The 26,420-nt window shown below is 43.7% G+C and overlaps 1 protein-coding gene across 2 annotated transcripts; it reads left to right on the forward strand.

The window, feature by feature from the left end:
* The first annotated feature begins 3,213 nt into the window (after window positions 1–3,213).
* usp33 (ubiquitin specific peptidase 33) lies at window positions 3,214–26,399 on the forward strand. Of its 2 annotated transcripts, none has more exons than XM_084546286.1 (24): window positions 3,214–3,350; window positions 6,669–6,761; window positions 6,888–6,941; window positions 7,074–7,136; window positions 11,751–11,900; window positions 12,148–12,256; window positions 13,509–13,578; window positions 15,474–15,587; window positions 15,768–15,846; window positions 17,412–17,856; window positions 18,010–18,150; window positions 18,852–18,967; window positions 19,165–19,337; window positions 19,433–19,503; window positions 19,590–19,623; window positions 19,710–19,755; window positions 19,849–20,029; window positions 20,194–20,320; window positions 20,900–21,069; window positions 23,226–23,307; window positions 23,433–23,541; window positions 24,178–24,280; window positions 24,979–25,047; window positions 25,180–26,399. In XM_084546286.1, exons 2-24 carry the CDS (start codon window positions 6,678–6,680, stop codon window positions 25,335–25,337), a joined length of 2,748 nt encoding a protein of 915 aa, XP_084402412.1. In that variant the 5' UTR covers window positions 3,214–3,350; window positions 6,669–6,677; the 3' UTR covers window positions 25,338–26,399. The 2 variants fall into 2 exon arrangements, with proteins under 2 accessions (XP_084402412.1, XP_084402411.1); XM_084546285.1 differs by having other exon boundaries at window positions 12,145–12,256; window positions 25,180–26,398.
* Window positions 26,400–26,420: the final 21 nt, after the last annotated feature.

A 26,420-nucleotide genomic window follows, 5' to 3' on the forward strand; every position in this document is an offset into this window, starting at 1 on the left:
TTTGCGCCCCCTTCCGGTTATCCCGAGAAGCACAGTCTGTGTACGTGCTGGTTATTAAATATTTCTCCAGTTACACTTGCCAGTTCATTAGGTACACCAGTCAAAACTAATGCGTTGTAATATTAGATTAGATTAGATTAGATTAAGGTCTCTCGGCCAAGTATACTTGTGTATACAAGGAATTTGGTCTCTGCATTTATCCCATCCGTGAATTAGTGAACACACAAAGCACACAGTGAGGTGAAGCACACACTAACCCGGAGCAGTGAGCTGCCATGCTACGGCGGCACTCGGGGAGCAGTGAGGGGTTAGGTGCCTTGCTCAAAGGCACTTCAGCCGCTTTCTACCGGTCGGGGGTTCAAACCGGCAACCCTCCGGTCACAAGCCCAAAGCGCTAACCAGTAGGCCACGGCTGCCCCCGTATATAACATAACATAATATAACAGTCCTGTATATATAACACCATGTAAAACATACACATATATCAGCAATGACCAGAGTCAAGCTGTTTCCTCACAGGGAGGCATTTATGGCCTGAGGGACAAATGACCTCCTCAACCTGTGTCCATGGAGCAGGACAGAGACAGCAGCCTGTCACCGAACGAGCATCTCTGCCTGCTATGGTGTCGTGTAGACTAGAGGGTGGTGGACATTGTTCATGACCGGATTTTGTTCAAGGTCCTTGCATCTGCCACTAAAGTCAGGGAAGCCTGGGGGATTTCTGACAACCAGTACAGCAGGTCTCAGTATTTGTACTTCCTCTTGTTTTGCCAGGATGAACATGAATGAAAATGAACTCTCTCCACAGGTATGGTTGGTATGGTGGGGAAGAGTTGACGTGACTCGTGTTCACAGCCTCAGTTTCACTTTTAGGTGGAGAATGAAAACTCTTATCTGGGCCTAGATACTGTTTGGCTCGTAATAAACAGTAAATAGGCAAATAAATATGAGCTCGTCAGACATGCTGGATATTTTGATGCAAATGATAACTGGGACTGGAAAAAAGATACCTGTAATATTTACATAAAGTTGTACACAGGATGGGTAGATATTTGCATAAACTACTACGAAAACACAGTTTAAATAAAGGCTACTAAGACAACGTACCCTCAACAGATCCATAAATAGACACCTGTAACAACTGGCTGTGGAGGACCAGCTCCTACATTCAAACACATGTTCACCTGTGCCAGAGAGGTGCAGACGGACACTGGTAGGTCAACCATGCACAGGGCAGCAGCCTTAACAGACAGCTGGGGGCTGGTGAGGGTCTCATGTGTCATTGTGGTACTCTATCCACGACTTGGCAACTCCTTTTTTTTTTTTTATTGCCATTTGCCTCTTATGTCAGGGACTCCAGCTCTGCCTCTACCACAGAGCCTGCCTTCTGTATCACTTTGTCCAGCCGCAAGTTGCCTTTCTTCTTAGTGCTGCCTCCTCAGCATACCACAGGGTAGAAGAGGGCGCTGGCGATGATAGTCTGGTAGAACATGTCCAGCAGCTTCTGGCAGATATTAAATGGTCTTCATGACTGTCAATTCTGTACAACATTTACTTTCTTAAGTGCAATACTCCTGTGTCGTTATTTATTTATAATGTCTACATTGTTCATTCAACCTCCAGTTACTCAACATTGTTTTAACTCTATTTATTACCGAAAGAGGGACTTTATTCTCATGATTCATATCTGCAAAAATGTATTTATACATTCTGGGTAATAATGTTTTCAATGTGCATATTTTGGAAGTATTAAAATAAAAATTAATTAATAAGAAACAAAATACACTTCTGCTAAACTAAACTAAGTAAATGTTGCACAGAATTGACAGTCATGAAGACCATTTAATATCTGCCAGAAGCTGCTGGACATGTTCTACCAGACTATCATCGCCAGCGCCCTCTTCTACTCTGTGGTATGCTGAGGAGGCAGCACTAAGAAGAAAGGCAACTTGCGGCTGGACAAAGTGATACAGAAAGCAGGCTCTGTGGGAGAGGCAGAGCTGGAGTCCCTGACATAAGAGGCAAATGACAATAAAAAAAAAGGAGTTGCCAAGTCGTGGATAGAGTACCACAATGACACATGTGACCCTCACAAGCTCCCAGCTGTCTGTCAAGGCTGCAGCCCTGCGCATGGTTGACCTACCAGTGTCCGTCAGCACCTGTCTGGCACAGGTGAGCATGTGTTTGAACGTAGGAGGTGGTCCTCCACAGCCAGTTATTACTGGTGTCTATTTATGGATCTTGAGAGATGTTGTTGAGGGTACGTTGTCTTAGTAGCCTTTATTTAAATTATCTGTTCGCAGTAATTTATGCAAATATTTACCCATTCTGTTTACAACTTTATGGAAATATTACAGGTATCTTTTCTCCAGTCCCAGTTATCATTTGCATCAAAATATCCAGCATGTCTGACAATATATGTCATATTTTCACTTTAAAAGTAAAACTTATAAAATTATGCCATCTAAATTAACAAGAGTGTACAGTTAAGAAAATATAAATTTAGCGTAAAAATCGTATTTCTTGGAAAGGTCAGAAACTCTTGTCTAATATTAATTATTAATTTCCCATTTCATTCTTGGAAAGTTAGTTTTTATAAAAAAAACATCATCTCGAGTGTAATTCTTTCCTTAGGTTTTCCATTAATTTACATTTTTTTTATTACAAAAGCGTGCCTTTTATTTGCAAAATTGACAAGATTACTCCTGCAAAAATAATTTTTAATATTTAAAAAAAAAAATGCAAAACTCAGGCAGTGATGGTAAAGGTCATACAGATGGTATTCTGCACTGTCAGCTTCACAAAACACGCTAGATGGCGCTTGGGATGGGTTTTACTGTATATTGTCTTTAGTCATCACCAAGTGAATCTGATTTCATTCTTTCTTTTTGCACAGTCATCTCCAATTAAGGAACAGTAAGAGCAGTGTAATCACTTCAAAAATACAGTTTAATTCACATTACCACTGAACACCACGTCTACTACTACTAGGCAGGTTTTATTATGTAATACATTAGTAACAACAACTGAAAGATTAGATAATTACTATTTGCTAATAATGTTTTAATTTGGGTGCTATATAAATATAATAGTGTTAAATATAAAGGGTATACAAATAAAATCTAAATGCACAGTGAACTGAGAAGGGTTTATTAGATTATTATTTTTTTTAAACGGAAAAGGGGCGGAGCCAGTTGTAACGTTAGCAACCACGCTGAGCGACAGGAACGGTTAATGTGAAGGATCGCTCTCTGAATTATGTCTCTAAACATACACTAAATCTGTATTTTAAACACCGGGAACAGCCGAATCTGTCCGAGAAGAAGAAGGGATTCGTTGCTAGTGAGCAGGTAAGGACCGAGAGGCTGGAATTATTTCTGGATGCTAGCAAAGCTGCTGCTGACTCCGGTGTAGTCACCGTGGGATCGTCGGGCGATCGTGTAATACAGGAACGTTAGCTGGTTAGCATTAGCTAGCATAGCATAGATGGTTATCAGGCAGCGAGCCATCTTCGCTCCAAAACGTGTTTTTGTGTGGCCCCGATTCTTCCAGTGTTCGTCACTGCAGTGCGATGAGCGTTACGGGGCAGCTTGCAAGGGCGAAAGAGGAATTAGATGGTCAATCAACGCTAACAAGCTAATGCTAACAGCTAGTCAGCCTGTGACGCTGTCAACGCCTCGCCTGGTTTTGACAGCTCGGTTTGAGGAGCAGTGGACAAGGCCAAAGCCACACACGTCTGCAATGTGCGTCGTCTTTATTCTCAACAAACCAAACTGTCAGTTTAGTTGAAACCTTGCCCCAAAAAGTTGTTTGAGATATGCTACATGGCTAACGTTGACAGGCAGGTAACGCAGCTAATGTGACATGTTCAAACGCTATAAGGCTAGTGGTACCTTTTCTTTTTTTTGTAGGTGTCTGCTTCCTAATTGTGCTATAAATATACTTTTGTTGTTGATTAATTTAGTGTAAAGAAGCGTTAATATGTTGGTGTTTATAATCTAATCTAATCTAAGGGTAGCACTGAATTTGCTCATTTGTTGTAATGCTTGAGTTTGGGGTGAACGCCCCACCCCAGACTGTACCACCCCTTTGTGCTGAATTTAATATCCCGGAGTGTTATTGTGCCGCCTCATGTGTAGACAGTGCAAAGGTGGTTGGGGTGGTTTGTTTTGGGTGGGTTAGCGTGGATATTCTTTCCATAGCCAGCCTTTAAAAAAATAAAAATAAAAAAAAAGAAAATCGCTGGAGGCTTGAGAGTGAAACCACCGGCTAATCAGATTTCCCCAGTGTGTACTACTACCAGCTTTGACAGTGGCTGTTTAGTGTTTTTTGCTCGTACACTGGGTTTGTTTTGTTGACCATATGAACGGATCCCTCCAAAGTTCATGGTAATTATAAGAGCTTGTTAAGATAAATAGAATAGTAGCTTGTGTGTGTGTGATTACTACACAGACAGACTCAGAGACGGTATTGATGAGGAAACTGAGGTATTGACTTGTACAGGACTGAACGTGACTTAGTTAAGTCTGCTTCTTCCTGTGTTGATACATATCTCTAATCTCTAACAGGTGACCTGTTGTCAGGGTACGGGATGTGTGTATTCTCTCGACACATCTACGGGGAACGGCAGCGTCTTGTGGCTGAAATCAAGCACAGAACAACCGATTACTCCATTTTCACTAATGTAAAAAGATAAGGCAGTCGTATGCATGCGTATCTGTGTTATATACGCAGTATATATATGTATATTCACAAGTCAGCACGTGTTTATATGCTGCATTTATGCTTTAACCAGATGCATGAGTGAAATGATCTGTTTCCATTTGCAGCTCTTTTCTTTTCTACTTCTCTCTTTTTTCCCCGTCTCTCGTCCCGGCCGGCCTCCAGCTGATGCGTCCCCCCTCACGTTAGCTGGGTGCTAAAGATTTCTCCCCGTTTAAAGGGCCACTGTCACCTTAGCGCTCGCTCACAGCGTTCCAGGGTCTTTAAAGCGCCTTCGAGACTACGGATGTCCCAACGGGAGATCAGTATCAGGAGCCGATCGGACGCAGCCAAGCCAGATCTTTTATGTTTTTTTTTCCCGTTAAAGAATGTGACTAAACTTGTTTGTTTGTGTGGAAGTTGTTATTTTTGGACTGCATAGGTAAAGAGTCAAATATTAACAGCTGCGTCCTTCCTGGATTACATTTGCCGGTTGATAGATGCTTTATCATTTGTCGTATCTGCGTTTATTTTCTTCCCTGTTTTGCTTCCATACAGTAAACGGTAATAAAGGTGGGACATTTTTCCTTGAGACTAATTCCCGGCGCAGGCTGTCACTTTCAAGAAATGTGACTCCTGCTCACAGTCGGACGAGGTTGTTGTTTTACGATCACACCCCAAACTAATCCACCTTTTATCGTCGCAGCAGCGAGTCCCCTGCTTGGTTTAGGGCCGTCTGAGTCAGAGCCTTTTTTTTTCTGTCGTGGAAGAAGTCCGATGACAGTTCCAGTGGTTTCTGGTCGCCCCACCGCGCCGGGGCACGTGTCTCGTCAGGTAGCCGACACGCTTCCTCTTTTCAAAGACGATTTAAAAACAGAAGTGCAACAGCATTTGTGCTAAATAAGCCGCAAATTAAAAATATCAGTGTTCGGAGTGGGACGGTGCATTAGTGTCACTTAGTTGACAATCTGAGCAATAAAAAAAAATTACGGACTGTTGCGCACAGTGGCTGCAGCAACAGTGAGAAACGGTCTGTGCCCGGTTCATTGCAGGGATACGACATTATATTTAGAAACTGAAAGAAGAGAAGAACCGATTTACCACATGAGGCGTGATGTTGTATAGAAGATGTATGGGTCTGTTTGCCAAAGCTAATTAGCCCATTAGCATCCCAGTTTTGTGTTTTATTCATCAACGTCGCTGACACTCCTCTCTACGGACCGAGTGCAGCAAAGGAGCAACGGTTTGATTTCTCCTGCTGATTCATTCTGCACTCTGTCGGAGTTGCCTTTTTCCAATCGACCAGCAGCGTTATTAACGGCAGTAATGGAGTTTGGGAGCATCATTGGTGTGACTTTCACTTTCATTTCAGTGTTTTTCTTGTCAGCACAGAATACTCACCACAGCTTCTGTGTTTGGATTTCTTTTCAGCTCCACTAAGATAAGAGCTTATCCGGGTTTCTGAATCCGGGGGGTTTAAAAGGCTTACACGTACGGCACAGAATTAGGTTACTAGCAAGCAGGTGAAGGCGCGGACACTCCCACAGAAGCATCGTACATTTGATTGTCGCTCGTCTCAGACTGCCATCCTTCTTCTTTTTATCAGCTGGGCCCCGTTTGCAGAAGATGCTAATAATCTAATGTAGATCTACTCTAATCTAATCGCTAACTAAAATCTGTGCTGGTTTTACATGACGACTGTTTCATTATTCACTGCTCACTGAATAATAAGAGGAAATATTCAGTCACGTAAGCATGGAGGAGTCTGCCGTGTGGTATGGTGGTGACCCTGCCGCAGTACAGTAGCCCGACCGTTTAGCTTGTCCTCGGTCTCGCTCTTATGTCTCACGTTACTGTAAACATTCCTGTAGAACGACAAGTTCGACGTTGTTTCCTAAATACAAAGCCGTGAACTCAGAATGCAAGGTGAATACTGAATGCTGTTTCTTTCTCTTCCACTTCCTCAGAGGTCAGTGATGCCGCCGGCGTCCAGCTGTGACTGCCCCCACCTGGACTGTGTGGGGGAGATAACCAAGGAGGAGCTTATTCAGAAGTCCCATGTGAGTGTCCCCTCTTCTGTCTGTCACTCCCCTGCTCATAACTTACCACTTTTTTAATAATATTCTAATAAATCACGTGAAATAACTTCACAAAGTGTGGCGCTAACCCGGGTTATGTTTTTCTAGGGCCAGTGCCAAGACTGTAAAGTCGGAGGACCAAATTTGTGGGCGTGTTTGGAGGTAAGACGATGCCTGCCAAAAAATAAATGTTGATCTGACTATGTGAAATACAACCTCCTAACACTTTGTTCTTGTTTTTTTTTTTGTTTTTTTTATGACGCTGGTGTCTGCGCCGTCCGTTTTCCCCTCCAGAACGGCTGTGCGTATGTGGGCTGTGGAGAATCTCACACTGACCACAGCACCGTCCACTCGCAGGTGAGAGAACCCAGAGCTTTCCCAGTGCCTCTCAGCCAGGAACTGATAATTAACGAGTAGAAAAAACCGCTGAAAGAACGAACGTCCCGACTGATTTGAAAATTAAAGTACAGCGGGTAAAATAAGTGTCGAACACGTCACCATTTTTCTCAGTAAATGTATTTGTAAAGGCGCTGCTGGCGTGAAATTTTCACCAGATGCCGGTAACAACCCACACATATATATCGAAGAAATCAAACCTTAGATGTCCATGAATTAAGTTACGTGTTAAATAATGGAATGACACAGGGAAAAAGTATTGAACACGTGAAGAAATGGAGGTGCAAAAAGGCACGGAAAGACAAGACACCAGTATTTAGAAAGCAATCCTGCCTCATGTCAGTGCAAGTTAATATCAGCTGGTTCAGTTCCAGCTGATGGCCTATGGAAAGGTGTCTTATTGCCAACGTGTCACACAAGAAACATCTCATAATGGGTAAAACCAAAGAGCTCTCTCAAGACCTTCTCAACCTTATTGTTGCAAACCAGTAGGGATGCACGATCACTTTTTTTAAAAAACGATACAGATAACCGTTAACTTTCCGCTTCCAAAGGCCGATACCGATAACATATGTACCAGTGGGTACAAGTCAGGTACAGGTGTCTTCTTTCCGGCTAGCTTGCTACCCTCTTTAGCCGCGCTGGCGTCCTCATACGCCTTCAAAACCCCATCGAATCCATGGCTATGTTTCAAATGACTTTTCATGTTCGAGGTATTAAAGCCGGTGCTGATTTTTCCACCTCGTGGCACTTTCTTTAAGAATTTATTAAAAAACAGCCAGAGAAATGTCATCCTCGGAAACCGCCGCCGCCGTTGCCATGTTGTTTGTTTACAAGCGTATGCACGTTGTGCTGCATTCAAGTGGTGACGGAAGTTCCCCGTTCCTGGTTTGAGAGTCTTTTTTCCGACCTTTTATGTTTTTTGTGGTTTACGTGTAACATCCTGGGTAATGGCAGCTACTACCAAAAATCATGACCGAGTTGATGAGTTGTTTTCCGACATGAGGGAGTATTTTAATGATTTTTTTTCAGCCAGAATGTTGTTTTAGCCGCTTATACCGATGCCGCTTGAACGCAGCATTCACTTCAGGGCGTTCAGATCTCACGTGGGAGTTGGAGCGACTGATTAAAACAACCACTCACACCGCAGTACTGACAAAAATATATATTATATATTATCGGGGCCATTCGTTATGATATCGGACTTATTGGAATGACGTCATAATTTCCAGATATCGGGACGATAATTGTCGGACCGATAATTATCGTCCGGAAGTGGAAACCACATCATTTCACCATAAACTGTCCCACGACCACGCAAGATCTCTGACAGAGGAGTTAAAAGAATTATCAGAAAGAGTTAGAGATCCCCACGAGTGATGACTTGGACTAAAGTTACCTCCAGGGCTGCTGTTATTTTTAACGTTTTCTCTCCGTGATCAAAGAGCCCGGGCACGTGCATCTTCTAGCTTTTGCAGTGCACGGCGTCGTTAAAAAACAACTAAGCCAACCGCGCGTGTGCCTACACCTCCACATTCGGTTCGGTTTCACCAGTGGATATCATCCATTATTAATTGCCATTCCTCTGGGAGGTGGGGGAGATTCAGGAGTATTGTCAGCTCCATGGTTACAGTGTCTACTCCTCCCGTCTTGACTGCAGCTTACTCAGCCTCTGGTGCTCTCATTGTTGACTAAGGTTTTTTTTCCTCCAGCACGCTAGGGCCAAGTGGGGTTAGAAGGAACGAATAAGGACATGAAGGCAAACGTGTAATTTGCGCTCCCTATTAATATCTACACAGAAGGCTTTGTTTAAAAGGGTCAGCGGAGAAGAGGAGCTCTACACCCAGCTATAAGATGGATCGGTTACACAGTGTGCTGTTAAAGAAATATAATATGACGTTTAAATGCTATCCATCATGACTTGGATATCCAGTACGTTCCCTATCTCAGACGTCTGCCTGTGCAGCTTTCCAGCCGACTTTACTGCCACTGTTACCATCTTTAAATCTTGCAAGAAAGGAGCTCACGCTTAATTAGCGCTCCCGAAGCCCTGAGGGGAGGGGAACATTTGAATCTCTCGACTATGCAACAAGAGACACTGCGGCTGGTTTAGATCAGACCCGGGACGGGAGCGAGGGCCTCTGTTAGTCAAACTACACAGGGAGTAAATATGTGTGACTTATTTTGGCGAGCTTGCGGTTCGGATTTACAGCTGGAATCAGCTAATTTCAGAAGTTGAGGCTCCGCGTAATTAGTGTTTGCATGTGTTTTGCATTTCATTTGCATTTTTATTTTTTTTTTTGAGGGGGAGTTTGGGAAATCCTTCTGCGTACTACAGATAAAGACTTTAAGCCTTACAGTTGCTTTCTTTGTACTCTTAAAAAATTGAATGTTTGGGGTTTTTGTTTGCTCGTGAAATTCTGCAGAATCACTGACAGGATCACGCTGAGATGACTCGTGGCCGCTGGCGTTTCTTATTTCTTATTTAACAGGAACATATAGACAAAAAGCCAGTTTTAGAAACAACAAAAGGGAAGACATAAATCAATAAAAAACCAAAACCTAGTGCTGCTTATTTAAAATCAAGATTAGCACGGCATACAGGCTTCATTTACAAACCACTGAAAGTGAACGCAGAGCGCAGATCATTGTAGACTCATTGTCCCGAGAGAAAGTGGGGGCTTTATCAAAAAAAACAAAAACGGTACAGTGGAGACCAGAGACTCTCATTTCTTCTTCCTTATTGATTTCAGACAGTAAAGTTTTGAAGGCATAGAGGAGGCTTTACAGTTCAGCCTTTTTTATTTCATCCACAAAACCAGACCCGAGTCCAGTCACTGGAACGGTTGTTCAATTGAAACATGCTCTACAACATCTTCAATGTGTTTGTGAGCCAGTCGGACAGGTTTTGTCACATTATTTCCTTTTTGTAGGTAGTCAGTGTGTGTGTGTGTTGTATTCACTTCTCATATATAATGTTATAGCAGTGTACGGGCCATTAACACACCCTGGAAGCCCCATAAATTCAGGCTGTTTTTTAAGCCCTACCTGCTACCGCTCCCCCTCATGAATGATTTAAACGCCGGAGTTTCAGGGCCGTGCTCGGTCTGGTGCGCGGGACGGCTAATGAATAATACAGCTGGTCCACCGCCGCTCACGTTTCGGGCTCGTGCCAAGCTAACGGGCTGCTGGGGCTCGTCGGAGCGGCAGTGGGTCAGCAGAACTCGGCCACGTCTGCCTCCGCCTCCACCGGTCACCTGAGGCATCCAGATTGGGCCCAGTGTGGTTAAACCTTTTGTGACGTGTCGACATTTCCGAAACCTGGATAGTTTCTTGAGTTTGTTTTATTATTTCAACACCTCAAGAAACAGATGAGCACAAACCAATGGCATTAACTGTTAATAAATTTAGTTCAATCTGACTGTTAGTAGTATCAGATATCTCTATTTACAACAATCCAGTAGACTTATGCACACCATAGTCAGGCAGAGAAGCTCGTTCAGTGACAGGCTGCTCCACAGACAGGTTGAGGAGGTCGTTTGTCCCTCAGGCCGTACAACCTTACAATCTATCTCTCCGTCTTATCTATGTTCAGCTGTCTGCAGAGACACGTTGTTCAAAGCAACAGCGTTACTTTGACAAGTTATTGATTGTTCAATTATGTTGAAGACTATGGCTTTACTGTAAACATGCTTGTTCCAGTCTCAGTTCTGAGCTCTGTATGCAGGTTTTATATAAAATATCGTACAAACAGCTGCTTCGAAACAATGGATTTCTATCTGCTGCTGTTTCAGAACCATGAACAGCGCTGTTTGTCGTATGTGCGCCCTGAAGTCTTCCTCTCTCACCAAAAGCCCACACATTTTTTTTCCGTTTAGGCTAGTTATTTATTTTATCTTTGACCCTGAAGGTAGTTATTTTAGAGACTCGCACAATGCTCGTACTACAACTTGGAAGCTTCCACACACAGAGTAATCTCCCCGCTGTGCTGTTTGTAGCAGTGACAAAAAACATGAATAAAGACGCCATCATTATTGTCAAAATACAGTAACTTAACATGGCTAATTTGCATAGTTTGCAACATGCCGATACCTTTATTTATATGAGGTGATTGCTCATAATATAGCCCTACTCATATTCAGTAATTCAGTTTGTTAATTCTTGTTTAGATTGATTTATTATTTAGTTAGAAACACAGCGTTTTAAAGGCCTCTCTTAATGACCAGACATCTCAGATGGTGCTCTCTCCTTCTGAGGTGATGACTCAAAACAGCAGATGAGTGTTTCTTCCTAATGAATGAGGCGGAAGTTCCCAGTAGAGTAAGTGGTTCATGTGTGCGGCCAGGACACTTTGTGTGTTCACACTACTCAAGGAGTGTTGTCACAAGTTGCCCGGACCATCTCCAAATGAGGTCTGAGTGATCCCACCTCAAACGCATCCTCAGCGCATCTTTGGTGTGTTCGCACCGTGACTCACTGAGGTCCGAACACGGGCCGAAGAAGAAAGCGCTATGTGCTCTTGAATACATCGTCTACCGTCTATTTATCTTTTCTCTTTAACAACTTTGCGTGCAGGAGACGAGGCACAACCTGACGGTGAACCTGACCACGCTTCGAGTGTGGTGCTACGCCTGTGGCAAGGAGGTTTTCCTGGAGCGCAAACTGGGCCCTCACTCGCCCCACGCCAACATCAAACCCCTCCCCTCGCCGCCGGCCGCCGGTCAGGTAAGAACCACGCCTCCCTCTGAGATTATCGTACAGCTTTTCTGCACGTTTAGTGATGAACCTGCAGAAAAGGGCTCATTTACATTACAAACACCCTGCCTAAGCATGTGTATATATGCACTCTCCTCCCGCCTTTACTGAATAATGATCAGTTCCAAGGGTTTATTCCCAGTGACAGTTAAAATGTCGTTACTCATTTGCTAGATAAGTGTTTTATGACGTGTTCTGTGTGTGCCGTAAACAGCAGGATAACATCAGGGCCCCTGGGAGCCCGACCTCTCTGAGAGTGCCCTCTAATGGAGGCTGTGAAGACCTGGACATGGAGACTGAGGAGGAGGATGACCTGCGCGCCAAAGGTACTTTAAGAATAAGTTCACTTCACTTGAGCACATTATAATCATTGTCGAGTATAATTGTGTTTATTCCCTCTATGTCAACAAATATATCAGGACATAAATGTCTAAAAAGCTGTTATTACTGCAGCAGTAAGTAGGTTTTTCCTCTCTTATCATTCTAGTAATTAAAATCATTCTGAAGTCAGTGAGGTGATTTTAAATTGCATTTTATCGCCTTTTAATTTAAGACACAAAATTAAAAAGAAACACCTCCAACATGGGAGCGCAGTAATCAGCAGCTGGTTTAGTTCAAAGCGAGGTCGTGGTTGGATTTAAATGAGGCAGTAACTCTGTTCATCAAGTGTTTTTAAAGGCCCTGATACATCAAGCAGCCTTCAAAGAGCTAGAGCTGACGAACAACGGCTGAGTTGTACTTAAAGGCACCACTGCAACCCTCTGGAGCCCTTCAAAGCTCTGAATTTGAAACAATCTCGTAGCTGTTGATGAATGTAGGCTGGAATGGACTGCACCGGACGACACAAAAAAAAAAAGAAGCCGGTCTACAGGCGGCAGTGTAGCTCACACTTCACTTCAAATCATGTTTCTCCACTCGGTGCTGAAGTACACACGGGCTCCACCGAACGGCATATGTCATGTTAAACCTCATGCGGTGCAGCTCGGGCGTCGGCTCCGGTCACAGCTTTGGTTATTTTTGTCACAACTGCAAACCGCGTGATCGGGAGGCGGAGGAAATGAGCTTCAGATATCCTCAAAATGTGAGACGTTCAGATTCAGGAAACTTTATTTGTCCCCGGGGCGGCAATTGAAGGCTCACGTGAGCAGCGTGCCGTGGAAAACGAGACAGTTTCTTTTATAAGAAGTAAAAATAAAATGAAAACAATACACAATATATACAAAAACTGTGCCATAAATATATGAAATGTTTTAAACCGTCCGTAGATAAGGTGAACAGTGAGGACGCAGGATGGTTGCAGCGATACTTAAGGTTGTCCGTAGCAGCAGTCTAGTTCCTAGTTCCAAAACTTGAACCGTAATCATAGCCCAAACAGAAAAAAGGCAAAGAATAATAGTAAAAGTGATAAAATCTATTGATATTAACTGTTTTTCTGGAGTCCACTCACTCTCTCCACTTTGTCCTGCTCCTCCTGTAAAATCCCAGAAAAGCAGCAGGTCTTGTGAAAACGTAGACACCATCGAAATTTACAATCGCTGGACGAGAAGCTCGGATTAATTTCCCTGGTGTCTCTTTCAGGTCTGACGGGGCTGAAGAACATAGGCAACACCTGCTACATGAACGCCGCCCTCCAGGCCCTGTCCAACTGGTGAGCGCTCCGTTTTTACTGTACCTCCCCACCCCTTGTCTAGCGTACCTCTCCACCCCTCGCCTAGCGTACCTGTCCGCCCCTCATCGCCACCCCTGCTTTTTTTCCCCCTCCAAGTTACTTTCGCCCCGCTGCTCGCACTTTAGCGCCTCTTGTCAGAAGCCATTCGCTGTTTTATTCACCCCCCTCCCCGCCTCTCGCCGACTGTGAGAAACGACCACGGGGCTGTGCTCATTTGGGAGAGTGACGGCCAAGGGAAAATTACTGCAGTGCACCATTCGAGACGGCAGAAATGGCCTTTTGTGGTTCCCTGTAGGGGCTTCTGTTACAAATGAACTCTTTCGCCATCTCTTCCGTCGCTTCCCCTCCTCTTTCTTTTCATGCCTCCCTTTATTGTTTCTCCTCCAGACCGCCACATCTTTTATTGTTCATGGAAATGCCAATCTGTCTGATTCTTTATTTATGTTTGGATTTGTTGGTGTGGTCACTTAAATTAGAGCTCCGCAACAAAGCTCGAGGCTCTTTCATTACTTCGCACTGTTCTTTTATTTTGTTCATCTAATAAAAAAAACAAAAAAGCGCTACTAACCCCTTGCTTTTTTCTTAGCACCACACCCCCACAGGGTTGGTAAATGTTTAAATTAAAACGAGCGATGCCTAGTCTGGATGCAAGTCGAAATGGGAAAAGATGTGGGTCAGAATTTGCAATCTAAATCACGTTCCCAAAAATAGAAGAAACTGAGTCACCCAGCTGCAGGAGGGACCTTTTCTCAAACTTTCCTTTGATGCCTGTTTGCGCGAGCGCCGCTCCTCTCAGTCACTGTCGGGTCATTATTCGGTTCGAAGGACTTTTCTCTTGCCAAGGGAAGGGAATGCTCCATGCCTTATTCATTCTCTACTCTGTCTCCGTCTCGCGGATTCCTGTCCATTCTGTATCCGTCAAATAAAATCCCCTCAGCTGTTTTTCTCTTCAGCTAGTCTGATGTCCTTCAACCCTTTCTTGCACGAGATGCTGCGGCTGGGAATTTGCGATATGGCCTCTCTGAAATTGGAAGCGGAAAAAAGTGCAGACAGAAAGGGGCGCTGTGCAGAAACGCTGAATGCTCGGCAGAACTCCTTTGCTGCTTAGCTTTAGCTTTGCCCACTCTTTAGAGGCAGTGTCACCTGTGTTTGGACCAAAAAGTTGCTCTTGAACACACCACAAAGACTGAAGCCAACCGCTAGCAGATACATACTGTACATTCAGCACCTGTGTGTGAAAGGAAATAACTCTTTACACCAGCAGGTGGCAGTAGTCTGCAGTCGTCATTTAAAAGGAGAAAGAGGTGGAGCTACTATTAGCTGGTAGGCTAGGAAGCTAGATACAAACTTTGAAAGTTTAGTTTAGATTTAAACAAACTTTTTGTGCATTTATCAATACTGCGTACTCGTCGTTTGTTCTAACCCTTTCTGTCGTCTTCCGGGTCAGTTGAATGTTTCTAGATCACATCATTTGTTATAAATGTGCTCTACTGCCCATGGATTGTGTAAAGAAGTGTACAATATATAGTAATTAGCTGAGAAGAAGTTGGCTAAACATTTGTAACACAGAATTAGGTGCTTAAGTACTTAATTTCTTGCTTTCTTCGCCTCGTCTGTCTGACAATAACGTTACCTGTCAGATTTTGGTGGTTGCAGTTTGCACACGGCGCTTCCAGTCTGCTGAACTTATTTGACTTCACTGTGACGTTCCCTTGAGGCCCAGCGGTCATTTTTATTATCGTTTATTGTTTTTTTGAATGAGACAGCGCATGCCGATCTTTGTGGCGATCGAACAGTGACCCTTTTGTTGAGGCGAGGCATTCACCAAATGCTTGTTTGTGCCCACATGTGATATATTCCTCCCTCTTTTCCAGCCCGCCCTTGACACAGTTCTTCCTTGAGTGCGGGGGCCTGGTGAGGACGGACAAGAAGCCCGCTCTCTGCAAAAGCTACCAGAAGCTCGTGTCCGAACTGTGGCACAAGAACAGGTGGTTATTCATTTGCCCTTTTTGGTCGCAGTCACTTCTCTTTAACAGGAGAGTACACGTTAGCATGTTCGGTCGCAGTTAATGAGCTTTGGTGATCACTTCTTTCACTCATTAACCGACCAAATCTAATCAGATATAAGAGTATTTTCTTTAAACGAACTGTGTTTTCTCACATTGCAGACCCTCCTACGTGGTCCCAACCAACTTGTTTCAGGGGATCAAAGCCGTAAACCCCATGTTTAGAGGATATTCTCAGCAGGTGGGTCAACCCAGACGATGGAGTACATGTGCATTATTCTCATTAGACAAATAAATCATGCCACTTTTTTATCAATCGTGTATTTGGAAGTTGTATTCATAAACCCATCTTAAACTTATTCCTTTGTGGGTTTAATCCATTATTTTTCTCTTGTTTTCTAAAACAGCAGTAAGCCTATCATTAAACACTTCTTTTGCTGAGCTATTATTGCTTTGACTCCAGACTATTAAGTTGTCCCCGTCCTTATAGAGTCTCTCCTATTTCTCTTCCACTCCATATCACTCCATTCTCATTCCTTTACGGAAATTACATTAGCTCCAGCTCAAATCACTCAGATAAACCGAATCCTCTTCCTTTCAGTTGCTAATTCAGAGCTACTTACTTCCACACACACACAAACCCGCACATTAGGCCTCAAGGTAAATTGCTTGATTTGATTGAAGGTCGTGCTTGAAAGCAGAAGTTTTATGCGTAGCGTAGAGGATTTAGAGAGATATTAAACTGAAGCGCTTCTTGTCTTTGACCAGAGTCTGTAAATAAGGGTTTTATAGGCTTGAATGGCGAAATTATAAAAGGGCAGGTTTCTTCTCGCCAGTGTTTGTTCAGAGGAGTTAGCTGAGGAATATTCATTTGTCACACCACGCTGGCTCGCACAGCCTTGGGTTTAGCGTTGCTTTGAATGGAGTTCCAGCTGCTGGGAGAGGAGGGTTTATGTGGCTTGAGAAGGGAGATTAGATGTCTGAGGGTTCATTCATTTTGATTACACATTCATGACCGTTTGGTTTTTCAGATTTTGTGATTCAGAATGGGTATCCGCAAGGACGTGAAATGGCTGCCGGGAAAAGATTTTGTCTAACTTGATTATACAAAGTGCAGCTTGGGACCGAGGGGTCTCAGGTTCGTCTCCCGCTTTGTCCATGGCTGAGGTGCCCTGAGCAAGCATCTAACCCCCAAATTGTTCCCCGGGTGATGTCCTTAGAGGCTCCTGCCCTCTAGTCCAACTGTACACACTATTGTGTGAAATTAAATTATGGGGAAGTAGTGGTTAGAGGTGGTCCCAGGTTCACCTCCCGCTGTGTCCATGACTGAGTTGCCCTGACCAAGCATCTAACCCCCAAATTGCTCCCCGGGAGCAGTCCTTAGAGGCTGCAGACCACCGCCCTACTGTGAACAAATGCATCGGTCAAACAGCAGGAACTGTTTTGCAACTGTTGATCGGCAAAGAAACATTTGTCGATGTGAAATTGAAGTAATCTTAGCTTTGAGGCAACGCCGTTGAGCAGTTCTCATGTTTCTTGGATGATCCCAGATGAAACGGCAGTGGCAATGATAATATTTTTCTTCCTCGAATGGCAAGAAGTCCATACACTAGCAATATTTTTATGTTCAGTTTGTTTCGCTTCCACAAGGCAACTAGCAACAAGGAATGTCCACTAACGAAAGCTGTATTCAGGGAGAGGTAGCGAGCTATTTTTAAATAACTCCAGAAATCTAAATAACTTTTACCAGCTAGAATCAAGCGGCTAACATTTCATCTATTTGTTTATTCCCGTCTCGACTTCTAGGACTCCCAGGAGTTTCTGCGCTGCTTGATGGATCAGCTTCACGAGGAGCTGAAGGAGCCCCTGCCCGAGCCCTACGACCAGTCCAACGGCATCACAGTGGACGACGTCCCCGAGGAGGACAACCACAGTCAGTCAGACAACGACTTCCAGTCATGTGAGTCCTGTGGCAGCAGTGAGAGGGCCGATAATGAAGTGCAGGGTGGGAACGTGCTGATGGACGACACCAACGAGGCGGAGATGCTGATTCCTGAAAACGATGAGATCCAGGCCAACAGGGAGTGGCAGAAGGAGAAGAACATGATTAATGACCTTTACCGCTCCGGGGTTAATGGTGTTATGGGTGGGAGCACTGGAGCGGACATCGACAAAGATGTTGACACCACCACTGAGGTCACGCCCATTATCAGCAGCCAGGGAGCCATCAAGGTTCAAGGAAGAACATCAGGTAAAATTGTAGAAGTTGTAGAAGAATTGTAGAGTAGAAGAGGCCGGCTAGATCCCATTCCATAACAATCCACTTAGCCACATAAAATACTTACCTGACTGATGTTTATTGTCCAATCTATGACCCTCTAAAACTCTGTCTTCTCTCCACCAGATTGCTTTACAGATATTCAAATGTCAAACAACACAAGACCACATAGTCCAGTCCCCCTGGAGACACACATTCCCAAAATGTCCAGCAGCCCGCCCAAAGCTGCCTCTGGCTGGCCCAGCCTGAACCCCGCACACAAGAAAGGTATGCAGCTTTGGTTGGCAGAGGAGCTGAATCCACCATAACCAGAGTATGATCAAGTTTGAAAGCTTAATTTAATAGCAAGGGAACAATATCCCCAGTGTGTCTTTGCTGACTGTTGTGTGAGACGTTCACCGATCAGGCATAACATTATGACCACCTTCCTAATATCGTGTAGGTCTCCCTTGTGCCTCCAAAACAGTTGTGACTTATCAGAGAATGGACATGGGAACTTCTGAGGGTGTCCTGTGGTGTCTGGCAACAGGATGTCGTTAGTGGGGGGCCTTTGGGTCCTATGGGTTGAGGGGAGGGGCCTCTGTGGATCATCCCACAGATACTTGATCAGTTGGGGATCTAGCGAAGTTGGAGGCAAGGTCAACACCTTGCAGTTCTTCGTGTTTTTTTTGAGTTGTAATGCCTGTGTCAGGCTGCATTCGCTGGGGATGGCTGCTGTCATCAAGGAGTGTCATTGCTATGCGGTGGGGGTGCCTGGTCTGGTCTAGGTGGGTGGTACATGTTTAAGTAACATCCACATGAATGAATGCCAGGTCCAAAAGTTTCCCAGCAGAACACTGAATTGTCACAAGATGGTCAATGATAATTACTTCTCCTGTTACTTCTCCGGTCATAATGTTATGCCTGATTGGTGTACTCTACTGTACTCTGTTCTCATATCTCTCTTTCGTCTTGCTGCCTTCCCACAGCCGTCACCACGTTCTCCCCACCAAAGAACAAGCGCCAGAAGAAATATCGCAGCGTCATCTCAGATGTGTTTGATGGGACCATTGTCAGCTCAGTTCAGTGCCTCACCTGCGATCGGGTCAGTGCGGTCGCTCATGGCAATTCTTTGTGCGTTGAGAAAATGGGAACGTGTCAAGGTCCTAAAAACAAAATGTTATGTGAAACTCTGTGTTGTGATGTAGTTGAGGATCCACTGTCAGTTCCAGTGACATGCTGTATGTAAATCTGTTGAAATGTGTCCATGCGTGAAGCTTTACTGTGGCTTGTTGCTCTCAGGTGTCTGTGACCCTGGAGAACTTCCAGGATATCTCGTTGCCTATCCCGGGAAAGGAAGACCTGGCTAAGCTCCACTCGTCCACCCACCAGACCTCCCTGGTAAAAGCTGGCTCTTGCGGGGAAGCTTATGCAGCACAAGGGTGGATCGCGTTTGTCATGGAGTACATCAAGAGGTGTGCATATAACAGATTTATGCTGTATTTATGTGCTCATCAGCGGCTGTGTACGTTGCTCTTTTTGTGTAAACTTCTCCTCTCTGTTTGTTTAGTTGGTTCTGGGGTCCGGTGGTTACGCTACAGGACTGTCTTGCGGCGTTCTTTGCCAGAGATGAACTAAAGGGTAAAGAGAGTGGGCAGAAAAATATGTTGTATTGACGCAAACATTTAGCTCGGTAGCTCAGTAACTGTGTGTTTGTTGTTTTCTAGGAGACAACATGTACAGCTGTGAAAAATGCAAGAAGTGAGTACGCGATAAGAAACCATATGTTTCATGTGAAGCAGATTCAAAGGACTGAACCTGTAATGATTCGTCTTTTCTCCCTTTAGATTGCGAAACGGAGTCAAATTTTGTAAAATGCAAAGTTTGCCAGAGGTACACGGACTATTCTGCTCTTCACGTCGTAAAGAAGTCTAAATATATATATGTTTTCAAATATTAGTGACTGAACGCATGTTCCTCTTCCAGATCCTGTGTATTCACTTGAAGCGCTTCAGACACGAGCTGATGTTCTCCACCAAGATCAGCACCCATGTCTCCTTCCCCCTCGACGGCCTGGACCTGCAGCCTTTTCTGGCCAAAGACAGCTCCGCCCAGACCACCAGCTACGACCTGCTGTCAGTCATCTGTCACCACGGCACTGCCAGCAGTGAGTGGGCAGAGTGCCTCCCATTTTCTGCATGAGACTGGGGCAGCTGCCATCATGTTGGCACATGCGAGTCTGCTGCATTCGTTAGGCTGTAAATAAAAAATTCACACGTACCCGTTACATTTGTGAATGCGGCCCTAACGTGTTCCTCTGTCTCATCCCAGGTGGCCACTACATAGCCTACTGCAGGAATGATGTGAACAATCTGTGGTATGAGTTTGACGACCAAAGCGTGACGGAGGTGTCTGAATCCTGCGTCCAGAACGCTGAAGCTTATGTGCTCTTCTATAAGTAAGGCGACGCTTCAGCAGCTGCAAACGAGAACTCATATACACCCATCAGCCACAACATTATGACTGTGTAGGTCTCCCTTGTGCCTCCAAAACAGTTGTGACTCATCAGAGAATGGACATGGGCCTCCTGAGGGTGTCCTGTGGTGTCTGGCAACAGGATGTTGTTAGTGGGGGGGGCTTTTGAGGGGAGGAGCCTCTGTGGATCATCCCACAGATACTTGATCAGTTTGGGATCTAGTGAATTTGGAGGCCAGCTCAACACCTTGTGATGTTCTTCATGTTTTTTTTAGTTGTTCCTAAAGCTGGGGATTGTCATTGCTATGGGGTGGGGGTGCCTGGTCTGGTCTAGGTGGGTGCTACATGTCTAAGTAACATCCACACGAATGCCAGGTCCAAAAGTTTCCCAGCAGAGCATTCAATTGCCACAAGATGGTCAATGTTATTCACTTCTCCTGTCAGTGGTCTTAATGTTACGGCTAATCGGTGTATGTTTGCCACATTAAAATTCACTGTGCCGCTTCGACAACTTCCGTCTCGCTCGCAGCGCTGATTAACAAGTGGTCTGTTTCTGCCACAGAAAGAGCAACGAGGATGCACTGAAAGAACGTAGGAGGGTGTCGGGCTTATTCAACATGATGGAGCCCAGCCTTCTGCAGTTCTACATCTCCCGCCAGTGGCTCAACAAGTTCAAGACCTTCGCCGAGCCCGGGCCCATTTCCAACGACGACTTCCTGTGTTTGCATGGAGGTGCGCATGACCACGTTGTTTTTCTCGCTGAAACCGCTGCAAGGTCAAACGGCTCTTTTTCCCTTTCCCCGCGTCCAAGCGGTTAGTGGAAAAAATTGCTCCATGCGCCTCTCATAACGCAGCTTACGTCCCCGCTGTGGGTCTTTGATTTCGACATAGACTGCGCAGCGCTCCCTTCACAGCATATCAAACTTCAAAAGGGGGTTTCGCTTCTCTTTGTGAAGATGATCCTTCTTTTTCTTTCTAGCAGAGGAAGGGGGAGTCCTGAAAGGATTTTTTTTTTTCCTCTCAGGCCTCTGTTCAGTTTTCACAGGAAATTATGGAAATGAAAATCAAGTTGGAAAATGTAAATTTGCGACGAAGCTTGTTTTAGTTTCGTAGTTTAAACAAGCAGCTACAGGTTGTCTGGTCCATCTTTGCAGCTGCCAGCACACGAGCACATATTATAACTGGCTAGACAGGTACAAAAGCAGAGATAATATCAGTGCAGTGAAACCATGATTGTTCTGTGGCAGCGTGGCTGAATTTTCCATGCAAATTCTAAAGTACCGCATCTTAATTTTGGTTTTCCTGTTCGCCTGCCTCGTCAGAAATGTAGATTTAGACACAAAAACCCGTTATTAGGAGCTCTGGCTGCATGTTTCACCTGAACCTTTTCAGATAAATGGCCGCAGGACAATGGTTTCAGATAAGCAGGAAAAAAAAAAAAATGTTCATTGTATACGTAGGCCGTATTCAATTAAGCGTTCTAGATAAAAAGAAGATAATTCAAAAGATTGAAGGGCCCACTTCACGGATGACGAATACACATGATTATAATTATAGCTTTATTTAGCGTTTAAGTGTCTCTTTTCATTGTGCAGTTCATTATCTCCTCACAGTCCTTTCTGCCGTAGCAAAGGGTTTCTGCTTCTCTGCACGTGCACATTGAGTCGCGCTCTGCAGAGTCTGCTGCGTCCTGCTGCAGCCTCGCGTCTTGTCGTCATATTTTGTCCCATAAAACGATTGTGAGATTATACCATTTGCTCACGAATGAATTCTCCTGATTGCTGTATGTTATTCTGAAAAGACTTAGTTTTGTTTCGTTTTAGGATTTACGTTCAGTTATCTAGGGTTCAGCAACATCATGTACATAAGTAGTAAGATTAGACCAGTCTGGCTTAAAGGAGAAGGAAAGCTGAATATTTAATGTAGTTGTAGTAACTGCCCTTTTAAACTGTGAAGGGCTGGACTTCCATGAAGTTTTGTGACACGAAAGAGACAAGAGGTTCTGTTAGTGTTGTGTGTGTGTTATTTATTTGTTCAGGCTTTGGGAAACTTCATCCAGAACATGACAGGATGTTGTTTTTGAAAAGCTGCAGCATTTATCAGCAAACTGAGATATTGATATTAGACTTATATGGACTTTATTCATCCACATGGGAAATTGCTAAGTCACAGGAGCTCAGTTGCACATTAAAAAAACACACTTGAGAACCACAAGTAAAAATAAAAATAAAATAAAACTAAAAATGTAGTAAAATAAAATAAAAATAAATTATAAGAAAATCTAGTAAAATAAAAAAATAATAAAATGTAAGAAAAATGTAGAAAAACAATATAAGCAAAAATGTAGTAAAATAAAAATAAAATATAAGAAAAATAGTAAAATAAAATAAAAATAAAATATAAGTAAAAATGTAGTAAAATTAAATAAAAATAAAATGTACCAAAACTGTCGTAAAATAAAATAAAATAATATAAGCAAAAATGTACAGAATTTGCATATGAACAAATGTGCAAGAAATAGAAACAGAAGTAAAAATATATATTATATACATAGGAATATGAGTGATTATTCCTTCTTGGATTATTTTGCACATTTCATAAAGGAAAAAAATAATAATTTAACTACTCAGGAATCCTTAGGGAGTCCTGACATCCAGTTTGGGAAACACTGTTTTAATAATTATGGCAGTGGGAGGGTGGGGACAAGGAAGAAAAAGACATTAAATACTAGGGAGAACACAATCTGAGCCATGAGTTTGACAGATTTGTGTGTAGTTGAGCCTCTTGTCCTATTTAATATACTACACTGATCCATAGCATCTGCATTCACAGCCGTTACCTTTTAAAATGCTACGCTATCTGACAGACATTTGAATGTGTTTCCTCAGGCGTGCCGCCCAACAAAGCTTCATTCATCGACGACCTGGTCGTGATGCTGCCGCAGAACGTGTGGGATCACCTTTACAGCAGGTAGATTACCGTTAACGGCGAACCCGACGCTTCCAAAACATTTTCATATCTCCCGGCGCGCGGCATAATTTCCTTTGTGCAGTTGACTTCGTCAGCGTGAGTTTATGCATATTGTTCCCCCGCAGGTACGGAGGGGGGCCAGCTGTCAACCACCTGTACGTCTGCCACACGTGCCAGATCGAGATCGAAAAACTGGAGAAGCGGCGCAAGTCTGAGCTGGACATGTTTGTCAGGGTAAGCGTTGCTCTCCACACGTCCACGACCCAAAACACTTTTAGTAGCAGAGAAGACAGAGGTATAGTAAAGCCTGGTTTGAGTGATAGTGCATTGTGTGTCAGTGAGCCTCCGTGAAGCCGGGTTTGTAAAGGCCTATTCTATTCTCAGGTCTATTTAACCAGTTGATAGGATGCATGTGTTGGTGCTCTTCAACCCGGCAGGAGATGAGAGGTGTGAGCCTGATGAAAGCCTTATCATTAATGCATTGGGACAGAGGCAGCTGTTATTGCCTGCTCAGTGTGCCCGCTCACACAATGGCTGCGCGGAGGACAGATAAATGTTGTGTGTCTGCGTGAGAAAGAAAACGCCTCAGTCAGCTAACGAGAAGAACAGGATTTGTGTCATTTCCAAGAAAGATGAAATTGGTGCAGCAGCGTGGTGTTAAGACTGTCTCCTAATTGGAATAACCGCCAGAGAGAATTGATTAGGTTTTCCATCTTCTCTCCTCTCAATCCTTTCATCCTTACTTAAATTTCTCGCCCCCCTCCGTCCTCCCTTTCTCCACCCCATCCCTTTGCATCCTCTCTCCTCCCTCTTGTCTCTTACCACTCACTCCTCCCCCACTTCCTCTCTCCCTCTGTTGCCTCCCTGTAGCTGAACAAGGCGTTCCAGGAGGAGGAGTCTCCAGTGGTCATATACTGCATCAGCATGCAGTGGTTTCGTGAGTGGGAGGGCTTTGTCAAAGGAAAAGACAACGGTAATTGGACAATAAGTCTCGCCTTTTCCACCCCCAGTCCTGTTTAAATGTCTGATTAAAAGGTTAAATGCTTCCCACGTGACTGTTGCAGCTGAGATCTGTCTAATGATTCATCACGGGGGGAAACAGCTACACATTTGTCTTTTAGCTGGAATTTTACACACGTTTTTTTATACGGGCGTGAGGAAAAATGCTTTGTTTCTCTGTAGAAGAACTGAATTCTCTGCTTCCCCAGAAAGGGCTCGTGTTCAAAAGAAAAAACTGTGGAGTCCCATTTCTGCTTTTGATTTATCTTCAAAGAACTTGCTTTTAGTCCCTTGAGTCAGGGTTTCTACCCTGCTACAGAAAAATAAAGCATCAAAATCTATTTTATTTCTACTCCAAATGATCTGTCCTCTATCTCGGTTTCATTTTTTTTTATAACTTCCCTTGCTTTGTATTGTCATCTCTATTTATAACAGCTAGCATCTGGCTTGTCTGCAGATGCCTTTTTTCCCTCTGACTTCTGTTCTTCTAATATTTGTTTTCTCTCTGTAGCAAATGGGGAGCAGAAATTCCTTTTCATAGTGCGACAGAAACATTTGACATTTTAACATGATCACGCTTTTGAAACGGGATTGAAAATATATCTCTGGAAAATGTGTGCACGTATACCGCTGTTGTATTTACCAACTAATTGTCTTATTTTCTTCGTCAAGATCCGCCGGGACCCATCGATAATTCCAAGATAACGGTGAACAAGAACGGGCATTTAACACTCAAGCAAGGTACAAACATTATTATCGTGTTATTGCTGGATGATGTCACTTTTAATGTTTGATTCTTTACTTGCGTGATCGTAAAAAAAAGCACAAAACAAGATGGATTAAATAAATTTGCTGCTTGCGTTGACCCCGTAGGAGCAGACTCTGGGCAGATCTCTGAAGAGACGTGGAACTTCCTCCACTCCATCTACGGCGGCGGGCCGCTGGTGACGGTTCGACCGAACGTCAGCCACCCGGAAGCAGAATCATCGCAGTCGGAGGAGAAGATCGAGGTGGAGACGCGCTCCATTTAATCAAACACTTGACAGTAAAACGTCGAGGAAGGAAAACAAAAAAACATTTAAGAAATGAAAAGCCTTTTATTTTGCACTTGACTTTTATTTCCGAAGCATTCAAGCAAAGGACCTCACTTTTACTGCTTTTACGTGACAGCCTTCAACAGAGGGAATTGACATGTCTGGAAAGGACTGTCACGTTGTACAAATCTGTATAAAGAGCTCTTAAAATTTCTATTAGCACTGTAGTATTCATGTGTCGGGTTGTTGTTTTCTGAACCAAGCATTTAAATTAAGAGCAGCTAAAAATTCCACTGAATGCCATACTTCTTTTTTTTTTTTTTTTCTCTCTCTCTCTCGACCAAATGAGCACATATTGTATGTCCACGTGTGTGTCGCTGATATCGAATGAATCACAATACATCTTGCTGTAGATACATGACACATTTTTCCTGTTGTAAGAGAAAGCTGTCCAATAAGGAGAGGAAAATTGTGACACTTAAAATAATGAAAATCAAAAAGGTTATGAAGGGACTAATAGCTGACTAGTCTCAGGAATGATTTTTGTGTTTTGCACTGTTCTGTAGACGTACGAATTGGCATGCTCACGCAAATGTCTGGTTTGTATTTGAATGTATCCGTACCGATAGTATGTTGGTCAACATCCAGCACTTGGGGTTATTTATCACGGAAGGGAGTGATTTAATACGATGTCAATAGATTTGTCTTTGTAGAAAATACGTGGCAGGCAGACACTGTTAAGAATGCATGCTCTAACGCTCGGTCGCATTTTAACATCTCATGTAACTGCATGTACATGCGAAAGCTGCTCATAAAATGTGCACGCAGTCTGGATCTGTCTTCACTAAACTGTACAGCTGCAGGAAGCATATTGTAGGATGTAATCACCTTTATCATCAGCAATCAGTTTAATTAAAGGCATTATTTTTGTGTATGGGCATGGTATTGCTTAATGTGTTGGCTGATAGGGGGGGTCAACAGAATGCTGTACTCTCTCAAGTTTTTGCATATGAGTAAGATCTATCCTGATTTTTGCTGGCTAACACTATTAAAACCTGATGAAAACATGTTGATCACTGT

This window comes from Chelon labrosus (assembly GCF_963514085.1).
Source record: "Chelon labrosus genome assembly, chromosome: 6".
Taxonomy (NCBI): domain Eukaryota; kingdom Metazoa; phylum Chordata; class Actinopteri; order Mugiliformes; family Mugilidae; genus Chelon; species Chelon labrosus.